This window comes from Podarcis melisellensis (assembly GCF_964234715.1).
Source record: "Podarcis melisellensis genome assembly, chromosome: 4".
Classification (NCBI taxonomy): Eukaryota; Metazoa; Chordata; class Lepidosauria; order Squamata; family Lacertidae; genus Podarcis; species Podarcis melisellensis.
The window spans coordinates 44,900,449-44,914,812 of record NC_138531.1 but is presented as its reverse complement, the minus strand read 5'-3'; the positions used below and the strand labels follow the sequence as shown (position 1 = coordinate 44,914,812).

The following is a 14,364-nucleotide window of genomic DNA, read 5'->3' as shown; positions in this document are numbered from 1 at the left end:
TTGTTCATACAACCTTTTGCCGTAGGTAAACAAATAGAGTTAGGGAAATCTATTTATATGTAGAGCTGTTACAATAATCTTAATTGTATATGATCTTTATTATTATTATTCAATGGCATATATATTTTATAAATGCAGACATTATTTTTCATTACACGTTCACTTGTTTTACAATGACTATTAGAGATAGCTCTAAAGAACCTTATATGGCAGATAGGAGTAAGCCACCAGGCAGTTTGTATATGCTTTTATCAGCTGGTAATTATTTGTACAAATGCAAAATGATGCATGCAACTGTCCTTTAAAAACTTGCTATGCTTCACTGAGAAATTATATATTTATATGAATCAGAATGCCATCTGTGGTTACAGTACATTAGTTAAAGTAAAATTACAAGGACTATCAATCCTGTTTCCAGTATAAACTGATCACCATCTGCGATCAGGAAGAATTTCCCTCCTTCTACTCCATCTATGCAATGTTATGCAATTAAATGCATTATGGAAGATTTATATCCCTATAAATCAACCAGTAATGTTTACTCTCGGTATCTATTAACATTACAGAGCCTTTTTTGTTTGTTTGTTTCCCACAGGGAGGTAAGTTGTCCCTATTAAAAGTTATCATTTTGATCACTTTTAGCCATTGTAAATGGTTGTAATTTAAAAATGTGTTTCTAACATTGTAGTTTCATGAGCTGCTACCCGGCCAGTGTCTATGTGCTGCCTGCTTAACTGCTATGTTGCTTAACTGGTGGTTTGGCACAGGGCATTATTTTAAATGTATGAAGTAGTGAGGAATTTCCTCATCAGCAATCATGAATTCTCCACCAGTGAGCTCAAGCTTTCCCTCTTGTAAAATGCCCCTTTCAGCTCCCTCTGTTTTTTCTTCAATATGAGAACATCAGTACATTATGTGATTATAACTCCCACTAATTTGTTGTCATTGTTGTGGACAGTAATTGTGTAATTTGAGCAACCTGTGTGATTACCGTATTTTTTGCCCTATAGGACGCACTTATTTTTTTTGGGGGGGGGAATAAAGGGGGGAAAATATTTTTTTCCCCCAGCCCCAAAGAGGAAAGAAGCCATGACAGCGAGCGGGATGGATCCCGCTGGCTGTCCTGGCTTCGTTTTTAGCCTAGGGGCTGGGGGTCCGGGAGCGAAGGCGAGGTTGCGCAGCTTCGCCATCGCTCTCGGAGCTTGCAGGGCTGGGGGCGGGGGAAGCCCGAGCTTCCCCTGACCCCAGCCCCCAGAACGTGTTCGAGAGCGGTGGCGGGGCTGGGGGGATAGCTTCCTGAAGCTTGGAGAGCGAGAGGGGTCAGTGCGTACCGACCCCTCTCGCTCTCCAGGCTTCAGCGAAAGCCTGCATTCGCCCCCATAGAACGCACACACATTTCCCCTTCATTCCACATCCTATAGGGCGAAAAATACGGTAAATGTTTTACACTGCCTCACAACATGGGATCCAGTCACAAGGAAGCTGTTACACCACACTGAACATATACAGTCGTACCTTGGTTTAGTTCTCGAACGTTTTGGCTCCCGAACGCCGCAAACCTGGAAGTGACTGTTCCAGTTTGCAAACTATTTTTGGAAGCCGAATGTCTGTCAGGGCTTCTGCAGCTTCTGATTGGCTACAGGAGCTTCCTGCAGCCAATTAGAAGCTGTGCTTTGGTTTCCAAATGTTCTGGAAGTCAAACGGACTTTTGAACACATTCTGTTTGACTTCCAAGGTATGACTGTACTGTAGTATACCCTGCACAGAGCTACAGTTTCCAACACTTTTAATAACCTACAGTTCCCAGGATTCTTTTGGGGAGAATATGTATGCTCATTCTGTATACAACCATACTGTGTTAATTTAATATTGTTTAAATGCAATGTTGAGAATCTCATGGGCACTACTTTTGGCAGTTTTACCACTCATGTCCTCCTTTTGAATTTGAAATGAAAATGGAAGAATAATAGAATTATAGAATTGTAGAGTTGGAAGGGGTCCAGAGGCCCAACCCTCAGCAGTGCAGGAAGCCTGTCCACAGCCTTCTCTGGGTTAACTCAAATCACCGACCTTCTGGTTAACGGCCAGATGCACTGACCCATTGTGCCATTCTCACACTTGTGTCAGAATAAAACTTTCCCTTTCCGTTTCTCATCAGCGTAATTCATTCACCTTAAATAAACTGCTACATGCTCACATGCCTTATTTGCAGATCAGAATTAAGGTTTACAAAAACATGAGCTCCTGCATGTGTAAGGTCTCTGAAACTTGCCTACGGACAGTCTACTTTTGCTTTTAAAATTTACATCTCAATTCCATCCTTATCACTGCAGTGTTGCTGTGTATGAGGCTGCTGTGTATAAGTTAGGCCATGTATACCAGCTTGATTTACTTGTCATAAGAAACTGCCCTGTGCTTGAAAGTGTTTTAGACTAAATTGTTTTATCATTATTAATTTATTTGTTACTGTAAAAGCATTAATTTTCACAGAGTTGCTGCTGCTGCTGCTGATATATCATTTACATAGATGTTTAATTGTAACTGGACATTAAAGCAATGTCTGGATAAATCACCTAAATCCTGTAATCCGAATGTTCTGTGCAACTGAATGCATAATGTGCTTCTTCTTTTTCAAAACTCACTATAAAGCACTTCCTTAGAATACTAGTTTGGATTCCCCTTACAAATATTTATGCGAAAAGAAACCCACAAATATACCAGTGAACCGCAACATCTCACTGTGATAAAAAGTAATTTAAACGTTTAAAGTTCAGCCTTTGTCAAACAAAGAAGAAAAAAGTAATGTTGATTAAATAGTTCGGGCAGGCATCCAATTTCACTATTCTTTTCTTTAAAAAAAAGAGTACAGTCCCACTCATTTTTCAATTGCAAGCTCTAATTTGCTGCTGTCTTCTAATTCCTCAGACTATAGAGTTTGTGCCAAGAGTACTAAATCTGAAAAAGGTGTAGTATAACATAGTTTAAAGCCCATAAACATGGCTGCTGTTGCCATAAGATTCCATTTTGCTTTCTATGATTTTTAAAATTGACATGAAACCCCATATCTGGAGAATTGTGCTATGTGCCTTTATTATGTACTGTGTGGATGACACTCAGCTCTATGTCCTTTGGGCATCCACAATTCTCAGGTAAAGTGCCTGGAAGGACGGTGTTGGTTCTACTCCAAGAAACAGATTATCTAGCTCAGTGTTCCCCAACCTTGGGCCTCCAGCTGTTTTTGGACTACAACTCCCATCATCCTTGACCACTGGTCTTGCTAGCGAGGGATGATGGGAGATGTAGTCCAAAACAGCTGGAGGCCCAAGGTTGGGGAACACTGATCTAGCTCACAGTAGGAAACATCTGGCCTGCAGACCTAAGTAGTCCTGCCATACTTCCTCATCTGGCAAGGCCATTTTGGCCAAGCAAAACCATACCCATTTACTCTACTCCTGACATCAGAAAGTACAGACATGGTGGGACAAAAAGGGGTCTGAAGCCCTGAAAATTAGGTTTCAATTGACATGCAGGACTCCATGCAAAGCCTGATGTTCAGCTGATTGTAGGGTCTTCAAAGCATCACATGGAACTCTATGCATTCACCAGCAATCACTAATTGCCAGGGCTTTCAAAGAGCTGCACACAGTGTGCTTGCACCCCGTGGTTTAATTTCAGGTAAAAACATTATGACATCAGGTGAGTGCCCCTGCTCACCTGTCAAACTTGGCCCAGGAGTGGGAGGTGGGGGGAGATAATAATTCAGCCCACTGGCCCAATCCAGTTTATTGCCTTTGATCTAGAGCCATTTCAGTCTGCATTCAGGGCTGGATTTAATACTGAGACAGCTTGAAGAGTCTGAAAGCTGACCTTTGAGAGGATAGAATCAGGGGAAGACATGCAACCCTATTGATTCTCCAGCTTCATCCAGTGGTGTGCATTGAAAGGGAAGAAAAGAATAATTGCAGTTTTAGTACTATTTTCATTGAGACTGTAATCACAGATTTAAGGGACTATGAATCTGCATTAACCGAGTTTATCATGTATGCTACCAATGTTATCTCTATGTTTAAAATAAATAGTTGTGTGTATATAGGAGTCGCTTACTCATGATTTCCACCCTATCCTTTTCTGTACTGGAGACAGCGGCATTTAAAACCTTTGCTTCATATTGTTTTAATATAGTTGTCACTATTGCCACTACTTCACCATTCCTTATGCTTTAGTGAACTGGCTCTTTCAGAGGCAGCATTTTTTGACAGGATACACTGCTTTCTGAAGTGTCAATTCAGCAAGGCAAAGGACTAATGAACTAACATCAGCAAAGAGGGAACTGCAGTGAAGATATTTTTAAAACTGCAAACTCTTTTGAAGGCTTGAAGTAAGAAAGACATCAAGGCAATTACAGGACTCTTGCCCCTTACTGTTATAAGTAGTAGTAGTAGTGATAATAATAATAATAATAATAATAATAATAATAATAATAATAATAATGAAAGAGAGACAGACAGACTACTTCCAGGCACAAGAGAGCTGTTGGCAAATATTGGAGGCTCCCATGTTTTAAAACGGTCAAAATGTAGTTATACGAAGACTTTTGAAAGCTGCTGTGCATACAAGCTAGGAGATTAAGTTACAAATCAGGAAGTTTCTTGTTTGAAACTTGCCTCTGCCGTGGGCTCATTGTATGGCCTTAGACAAGCCATTGTCTCTTGGCCTCAGTTCTCTGATCTGTCAGGGTAGTTGTAGAGGGATTCTAACCATGGTTTTTTTGGGGGTTCCAGTCATGAGGAGACTTCTAAGCAATCTCAGCCAAACATGCTTAGAATCCTCCATATCTTTGCACCCATAGCACAAAAGGACCTTGGGAGTGGGGCTTGCATGTCTAGTTCAAGTGCCCTTTTCAGAGATTCGCAGTGAATGCCTAAAGAGAGCTAAAAGTTTTGCTATTTCTTCTAAAGCTTGCTTATCCATTTACTTTGTGATGTGCAATCAGAATTGATGCCCAAATGAGTTAATGTTGTGCAGCATTTAAATTTTAAGTTTTATTCACTCGTTAACAATATTTATCTTGACTGTTCAATAGATTTTTTTAAAAATCTGAGGCAGGTTTACATAATTTGAAAACAAAGTGATAACAGTAAAAACAACAACAACATTATCATAGTGACATATATTCTGTTTAATAAAAAAAGCAAACAAACATTATGTATAATTATCTGGAAATTACTGTTTCAGTTGATTCAGTAATTAAGCCCAATAAGTTTTGTATTATTTCATTTCTGGAATCACCAAAGATTACCTTTGATGGGAGGGGAGGGAAATGAACGGATGGCAGCTAGACATGATGGAGACTGTGTTCTGCCTCCACAGACCATTGCTGGAAACTGCAGGAACAGAGAATGGACCTGTGCTCAGGTTCTGCTTTACCATCTGCATCTGGCTGGCCACTGTGAGAACAGGATGCTGGACTAGATGGGCCATTGGCCTGATTCAGCTGGCTCTTCTTACATTCTTATCTGACTTAAAACAATACAATTCATAATAATGCAATCCACACATTAAAATAAATAACAACAACTAAAAGTGATTGTCCACTAATAACAATTAATAAACAAAATAAGGTCATCAAAAGGACCATGTACACCCCCATTAAATACAAGTGTTTCAACAAAAATAAGCTTCTTTTATATTAGTATACCATGAACCCTTCTCTGTTTTTAAAATCAGTTTAATATTCTGCCACATGATGTTATTGTATTCATCATTTCATTTAGGCTTCATTAAGATATGACATACTTGCACAGTTAATCCAGAATTAGCATCACACTTTACAAGTGCTTTAATCTCACAAACTGGCCCATACATAAGTGATCTTTTTTATACCCAAATTTTTCAGTCTAGATGTTTATTTTTCTAACATGCAGATGCTGCTCACTGTATTCAGGTAAGCATCTTTTAAACATGATATTAGGTGCACAGGGCATTTATAAAAGCAGGTTTATCTCTACCATGCTTGCATTTGGCATAGCACATTTTGATCTGGTCATTGTACTCCATTTTTATCAGATTATTTGGTTTCTTGCAGGACCTCCAGGATGGCATTGGGAGACAGCAAGCTGTTGTCAGAACACTGAACATAGCTGGGGAGGAAATTATTGAGCAGTCATCAATAGCCGATGCCAGTGTATTGAAGGGGAAACTGGGAGGCCTGAATTATCGGTGGAAGGAACTCTGCAAACAACTGGCAGAGAAAAAAAAGAGGTGAGCTAACATAGCAAGTAAATGTTATTTTTGATACTTCAAGCTGTTCTAATAATTGAAAAAAATCAACAAATTACAAATTGTTTTGTTAGAGTTTAAGGAATTTCCTTAGTAATTGTGTTATATAAATCTGTGAAATCCTTTTTTTTAAAAAAAGCTTGTGAACAATCAACCTATCCATAGCTTCCCATTATATGTGTTTTTTGTTTATAATAATAAAATATTGCCACTACCAAATTATATTATTATTTTTAGTGCTTTATTTTTGCATTTATTTATTTTGAAAAAAATATAAATAAAGCAAGCATTGGATTTTGTTTCAGCTTTTTATAAATATTTAGCAAAATCTGCAAGTGTACACTTTAAAATATTGGGTCAAAATGTGAAATTTTATTATTGTAAGGATGGACTTCATTCCAACTGAAGTGTCTTAAGTTAAGCCACCACTAACCTGTCCCATTTATTTCAGTGGGACCTAACTGCAGTTTATCTAACGTAGGCTGCAGTCCTATACCACTTGCTGTGAGTAGGCCCCACTGAACTCACTGGGATTTACTTCTGAGTAATCATGTATGGGATTGTGCTTTTAGTCTGAATTTAACCTGGATATGATTGGAATACACCAGTCTGCATGTGACTAAAGCACATATGCTTACTAGAGAGTAAACAACACTAAACACAGTGGCTTATTTCCAAGTAAACATGCTTAGGATTATAGAGTTTAATGAGCAAAACCTGTTCATGATACAAGGCTGCACTGCTTTGCATGCTGAGTTGGCTGTCAGCACCAGTGAACTCAGTGGAATTTACTTTTGTGTAACTGGAAGTATACAGTTGGGTTAAAAATAACTTACATCTAATTTATAAAACTTTACTATTGCTCTTACATTTGAGTGTGTGTCAAAAACTATATTGATCATTGCTTCTTAGCAACCCTTTCAGGATGTTTCAAATGAAAATACAGAAAAGTGAGCAATTTTTCTGTAAAAAGCAACAGCAAAGACACCACCCTGTTTCAGTTAGATTGACAAAGCACAAAGAAGCAGCAGAATAAAATGATTTCAATAGAAGTAAAGTTTTTGGCTTAATTTAACTTGATAATACTACTTGATAGCACAAGGAGTTGGTCTGGAAATCTGGTTAGATATTTTGTCAGGAAATTACTGTGATTCATAGAGAATTTTGTTGTTCTGAAAGGTTGAAATATAATTGCTGCTAGCTTACAAGAGAAAATAAGGTGTCTATCAAGAATTTTGCAGGTGTGGTTTCAACCCCCCCCCCCCAAAAAAACAAGAGATGTCAAATACAAAATAGAGCATACTTTGTTCAGCTCTTTATTTTTACAATAGCAATGCCCCTTTTGATTTATAAGTTTGCCTGAGCTGCACAGATGTTCATGTGAACAGGAAAATGTGGGAGGTTATTGTTGAATTCAATTTCTCTTGGAATGTGTGAGATACTGAATGTGCCAGAGGTAAGCTTGCAGCAGTAGGGTGCTAAATGGCTGTTTCTGCCACACCTTCACGTAACTGATACTAATGTTTCACATGCAGCAGTACTTGAAAGATTATTTCTCATATACCATACTTTTCCGTGTATAAGACGAGGGTTGTTGTTTTTTTACTGTAAAATAACTGTCAGGGGTCCTTCACCTTTACCTTTTTAATGTTCAAAAACATGCCTTGTCTTATACATGGATAGTGAATGGGGTGGGCAAGTGATTGGCTGCAGGCACAAGCAGGAGCTTGTCATCAATGATTTGGTGAGTGATTGTTGGCTGCTAGAAGGGCTTCTTTGGATTGGCTGCTGCTGCTCTAATTGGGTTGGTGATTACGGTAGTTTCTGCAGCAAGGACTGCTGTGGATTGGTTATCGCTGCTGTGATTGGCGGCTGCTGTTCTGGGACGCACGTGATTGTCAGCGGACGGCTTTTCTCAGGCAGGTCTGTGGAGAATGATCTGTTGGCGATTGGCTGTTGCTGTGGGAAGTAGGCGGCTCAACAACTCTAGGCAATCCTCCCCAAAAAGCTCAACAACTCTGAGCTATTTCCCATTTTCTTAAATTTGAATCCCCACGTCTTATACATGGGGGCAACTTATAGACGCAAAAGTACGTTACTTACAGACATTTAGACTTTTTCCAGATAAAGGGAGGGCACCTAAAAAGGTAACATATTGGAACCCTGCAGGTATTTGCTGCAACAGGCGAACAGTGTGTTATTTTCAAAGATGTACACCAAGCATGAAAAATTTAGCCTGCCAGGAGTCTGAATTTAGTTCATAAGCCATGCCTACCTGCTTCACACCTGACATCCTATGACTCCAGCTGCAGAAGAGCATCCAGGATCCTTAAAGTACCCTTCCAATTATTCATTGGCAAGCAAGGCTTGCAATTGGAACCTTTTCAATTTGGCACCAGATGCAAGCCCTGCTTAAATTGGCTCCACTAAGGGGTTCCCTAGCAGAGCTCCCAAGTGAAGTAAATCCCTGTGGATTAAATTAAATTTCAATGCTAAATGCAAGATCCGCTTTTAGTAGGAATTTGGCAGCCCCGGTTTAGATTCAATGCATGACTGCAAAGATAATTCCTTTGGAGAATAGTGACCCTACCCACTTGTTGAAAGTGGTCCACTGAGGGTAGACCAGTTCAACAGAGAGACAGACAGACAGATGACAGACAGGTTAACTTTCCCCTTTCCCAACCCAAATGTACAGTAATCAAGCATTATTAAAGGATGGTTGGATGCAATGGAGAGTAGGGAGCAAAGCTGGACTGTGGTAGAGTTTTCTGTTTGGATCTGGTTTGCTTTGTTTTTGTGGGAGATATGGTTTCCACGATTTAAAGGGAATGTGTGATAGAAAAAAGGAACACACAAAGAAAAGAAAAATAATAAAACATTTCATAAAATGTAGGGTGTTTCTATGTGACAGAACATTTCTCACTAAGTATGGTCACTTCCCTCCCGCTCCAAAATAACACTGCTATGCAGTGTAGGAGGGTCATCAGCCTCTGAAGAAAAGTGAAAATTTAACATATTTCTAAATGTATTTAAATAAGATTGCCCAGATGTGGCAGGAAAAGTTGCCACCCATGACATCAGTAGATACTAAGAGACTTGCAGAAACACATTCCATACAATGTTCCCAAAAAAGTAGATGACCAAATGCGGAGAAGAAATTGCTTTTTTCCTAGTGATAAATCAACATGCCATGATGGTTTACAAAGTACAAAAGACATATCCCTGCCCTATGGAGTTTATAATCTAAAATTCAACTCGGAAGAGACAACAGAGGAAGGATAAGAAACTAGACACAATGTAATCAAGAGGATGAATGTTTGTATGTTGAATAAACACAGTTCCTCTGCAACAGATGCAATAACTGGAGGAAAGATCTTGACAAAAGATGCTTCAAGTCTTCTCCTTTTCTCCATTATATAACTCATCCCTAACCAATATTATTTCCCTCACAAGAATGAAGGAGTTTCCCATCCTAAACTAGAGAGGCCAGAGAGTTTGGAGGTAGCTTGAAGAAACTTGTTGCACTTATTGATTGTTAACTTACCAGTTAAATCATTTGCTGCAGGGCTCTAGTTAACTTATAATTACAAATCAATAGCTGAAGAGAAAGCAGTACATTTTAAATACTGAGTTCTACTTTAGTAAATTACTTTTGCTTCCTGGCATAAAAACATATATTTATATCCTAGAAAATTCATTTAATTCCCAATTCATTTGGTCACATGACACTACTGAGTAAATATATGCATATAATTATACTATTTTGACAGTATTCCAGGGCCAAATGAGGAGCAATCATAGCAGACCTATTTGTTGAATCCCAGGCCTTCTCTAGTTCCGCATGCTTGGGATTGCCACTTATTTGGGCCCAAGCACATATTTGCAAACTAGATAAACTGCTGTGGGCACCACACACACGCTGAAATGAGCCCACACCACAAATGGCTACTATAGAATGAGTGAGTGAATGAATCTTTATTTGCATCAGCCATCCGCCGTAGCAATAAAACAACAATACGATATACAAAGAATAGTAATAAAAATTCAATTATATAAAATACATGTTAGGGTTTTGAATCAATAGTCAAATAGTGGATCTTATTCTGATTGCCCCAGCTAAAAACCTTGCAACCTTTGCTGTCACATGCTTAATCTGCCAAGAGAAAGGACACTGTGGCAGTGGTTGAGTGACCCAGAATGGACAATTAAAGAGGGGTGATAATCTCATTCCTCAAGTCTTTATAAAGAGTGCAAGCCAGAAGGGCATGCACCACCAATTTGGTACTGCCATCTCCATAGGGACATAAGCGTTTTTTTGTGTGGAATCTGCTGGAATTGTCCCTCAAGTGCAGCCAAGGGCAATACATTCAATCTTGTGAGAGTAAAAGCGCATCTATATTTTAGAATTGCTAGGTTATGCAGATAGGGTACCAGAGAGTCGAAATGAGAAGGTGGAAAATAGTCGTACCATGGACAAAATTTACTTATTGTGGCCAATTTGTTCTGACGCTCAATATTATTTAGATGCTGACAAATTAGACTGTTTGCTTTACTAAAACCCAAAGTGAGTAGCTGTTGTGGTGATAAGCCACAAGAGTGAAGTTTTGATAGACAATTTTAGTCCACTGGGGTTATGAGACCGGGGGGATTTAAGTTTAGGTGAAGCCAGTAATTAAGTGTCCTACGCCACATCCGTAATTCTACCGAGGAAAGATTAGCCTCTAGGCGGTTGTACAGAGAAAATTTGCCTTAATAACTTTGATTGGAGAGCTTCCATAGATGTTCTTTGTCTAGCTGCTTAAGAATATAATATTCAAATTCAAAATGTTACCATCTGCATTGTTGCCTTGATTTGACCATCATGTCTGATGTGTTCCTAGCAGAGAAATTGGGTTTTGCATTAGTTGAATATCAGCTCATAATTGCTGTTGTTTCAGAAATTCCATGTGAATTGTAGGAGACTTATCTGGCACTAACCTTCACTATCATTTCTGATAACTGAAAGATGTTTGAAATTGAATAGGTTAAATGAATGTTGCTTGTCTATTAATATTACAGCTGGAAACAAAATGGCTTCATTTCGGGTTCCTCTTTAATCCTCTCTCTACACATATACTTACTTTACACCTTTGAAAGCTCTTCAAGAATTAAAATGTAGTCTATTACTTAACAAATTTGCTACATCTGGCAAGTTTCCATCGCCCTCCCTTTCTTCCCCCAAAGACAAAGTATGTCAGCTTTGTGAGAGAACCAACTGCCACTGGCTGAAAGCCTGTGGACACGAATTCATTTAAACTGGTTATATTTGATTACCTTGCTGATCAGGTAATTACTCTTCCTAATAAATTGCAGAACTAAAAAGGCAAGGTTAAAAGTTACAGACACACATTAATGGCCACTAAAATCCCCATTTGAAAATAACTATTGATGTGTTTCTTAGAGCTGAGAGAACCCTAGGAAAAGAGTTCTTTTCTTTTCTTGCAAAGCAAGAGGGAACATTTTGTTCTTTGTTCTGGGCAAGTTCCTTATTTAGGTAGCATACTCTATTTGCCTTGTCCTTGTGTCTTGGAGTATATGAATCCAAGAGGCATTCTCTAGCAGAGGTAATGGATTTAGTTTCAATCTAGGTCTAGGAAATATAAGCTGGCACACCTCCCCCATAAGAAGTATAGTAGTTAAAAAGTGCCATCACCCAAGATCTGAGAGAGCATCATATTTGGGGCTTTATGGAAGAAATTCTTACTAATAATAGAAACTGTGACTTCTCAAGATGAATGCTAATTACTCCTTATTATGTAGTCCCTTAGAAACAATGATTGTGGCACCAAGCCTAAGGACCAAATTGCACATTTCGGAAGGACTTCTTAGGATTCTACAAATGCTGAACATGTGAGGTCATATGTCAGGGAGTGGCAGGGCTCTGACTAGTGTGATGGAAGCAGAGGGGCTAGAGGATGACCCTGGAGAGGTGGCCAGCAATTCATGGAATTTGATGCCACCCATGAGGGTAAGGGAGGGTAAGGGTGCAAGCAGTCAAATACGGAGGTGGGGGCACAGGATGTGTTAGAAGCAGAGGACTCAAACATGCTCAAGCAAGGAGCAGGCTAGTCAAATGCCCCCTGGTCCCCGCCCCCACTGTTTTCTAGAACTAGGAGGGGCTTGAAGATGGAAGCACAGTGATGACCTGTGCAGAAGTCTCAGGTTGTATTGATGCACTCCATCAGGCAAGTGTACATAAGCCCAGGGGTAGGGTGTGTGGTCCCACTGATGCTTCCAGCATGAACCTAGAAAAGTTCATGCCAGCTATGTAGACACTAGGGGAGTGTGTGTGTGTGTGTGTGTGTGTGTGTGTGTGTCTGTCTGTCTGTCTAGTACACCCTAGGAGCTTCTGTAAGTATGTGCCAATAAAGAATTAATAGTTGGCTGATCGCCGAAGAACTGATGCTTTTGAATTATGGTGCTGGAGGAGACTCAAGAGTCCCATGGACTGCAAGAAGATCAAACCTACCCATTCTTAAGGAAATCAGCCCTGAGTGCTTGCTGGAAGGACAGATCCTGAAGCTGAGACTCCAATACTTTGGTCACCTCATGAGAAGAGAAGACTCCCTGGAAAAGACCCTGATGCTGGGAAAGATGGAGGGCACAAGGAGAAAGGGACGACAGAGGATGAGATGGATGACTAAACAACAACAGTTGGCTGTTTGCCTTCCTTCTCTGGCTGTGTGCAGGACAGCCTACTAGCCTTGTCCCCAATTTCTTCACAGTTGGTGGGCATGTCATCTGGCAAACTACATCAATTGCTATTTCTTGAGATTAGGAACCCTGTGTAGCCCTATATGTGTACAGGCCTAGGATATTTGTCCTTAATGTTGAATGCTTGGTTATAGGGGGATGGCCTGTGCTCAAGTTGGGAAGGGATGGGCATTGCCAGGGGCTGCACCTCCAACAATGTCTGATGCATTTATTTGAAAGCTTTAGGAGAATCAGAGAGCAGATCAACCAAAAGGGCCTGAGGTCAGCAATCTATTGTTGCACTTGAATGTGGCCATAGGTTTCCAGGAAAAGAATCAGAGCAATAGTTGCAGCTTTAATACATGCAATCAGCAGGAACTAATACTGCTGCTTCTCCTTGACCCCTCATTGGTTTTCTATGAAATGTTCTCCCCTCTAGAGTGCAGCTGGAAGATGCCTTACTTTCTTTTCAGAACCAACTTGAAAAACTATTTATTTACCCAGGCATTTATGGGACGTTGATTAAGTTGATTGGTGCCCAGGATGGAACTGCCTATAGTACTGAATGGTGTTTTGATATGTGATTTATCAATAATATTTTAATTATTTTTATGTGCTCTTATTTAGAAGTATTTGTATGTTTTGTTTTATGCTGGAGCCCAGCCTGGGGCGGCTACCAAGGAAAGGTGGCTTAAAATATCTCTAATAAAATAATAACATAATTGTGATTCATGTTGTTAAAACTGGCTAATTGTTTTTGTAGCAATATAATGGTCAGGAGTGGGCTTGATACCTTCCAAATGCAATATGTTTTCTGTGTGTTTGTGTATACATTTGACTGTATAGCACAGAAGCATAATCTTTCCCCCCCCTTTTTTGCATTTACTCTAAAGTTATATGTGAATTTCTTGCTGTGCTCACTGTTATTCCACTTACTGAAAATTTATTAGGAGTATTTGTAATGCAAGCAGCCACTCATCCAATATTTCAAATAGAAGCCACAGCTTGTTCTTGGGTAAATGTATTGAAATGACTCTTGAAATAAAATATCTAGCACTTAATTGCAGATGGAGAGTTTTAAATGCACCATTTATTACTGTTACTACCACATGTTGGAATAAATCCTAGCAAATCATTAAACCTGTAGGTAAACAAAGATATAGCACTTGAGATCTTGAATGCTTGAGTAAAACATTTTTAAACATTGCTGTCAAGATGATAACCTTAGAAGCACAGCATTGCTGTAATGCCTTAAAGTATTCCACTACTTTGTAATAATATTTTTCTTCTAGAAATGGGTACTTTGCACATAATATGTGATTAATGTCCCCTTAATTCTGTGGCATGCCACTT

The 14,364-nt window shown here is 39.3% G+C and overlaps 1 protein-coding gene across 11 annotated transcripts in view; it reads left to right on the top strand.

Moving 5' to 3' along the window:
• DMD (dystrophin) overlaps nt 1–14,364 on the top strand; it is a 1,007,479-nt gene that overhangs the window by 652,875 nt on the left and 340,240 nt on the right. For 10 of the 11 annotated variants that reach the window (XM_081908923.1, XM_081908930.1, XM_081908919.1 and 7 more), the window contains one exon: nt 6,086–6,261. The exons of the other annotated variant lie outside the window; for it this stretch is intronic. In XM_081908923.1, the coding sequence (XP_081765049.1) occupies nt 6,086–6,261 (176 nt within the window). The remainder of the gene's footprint in view (nt 1–6,085; nt 6,262–14,364) is intronic. 11 annotated transcript variants of the gene reach the window in all.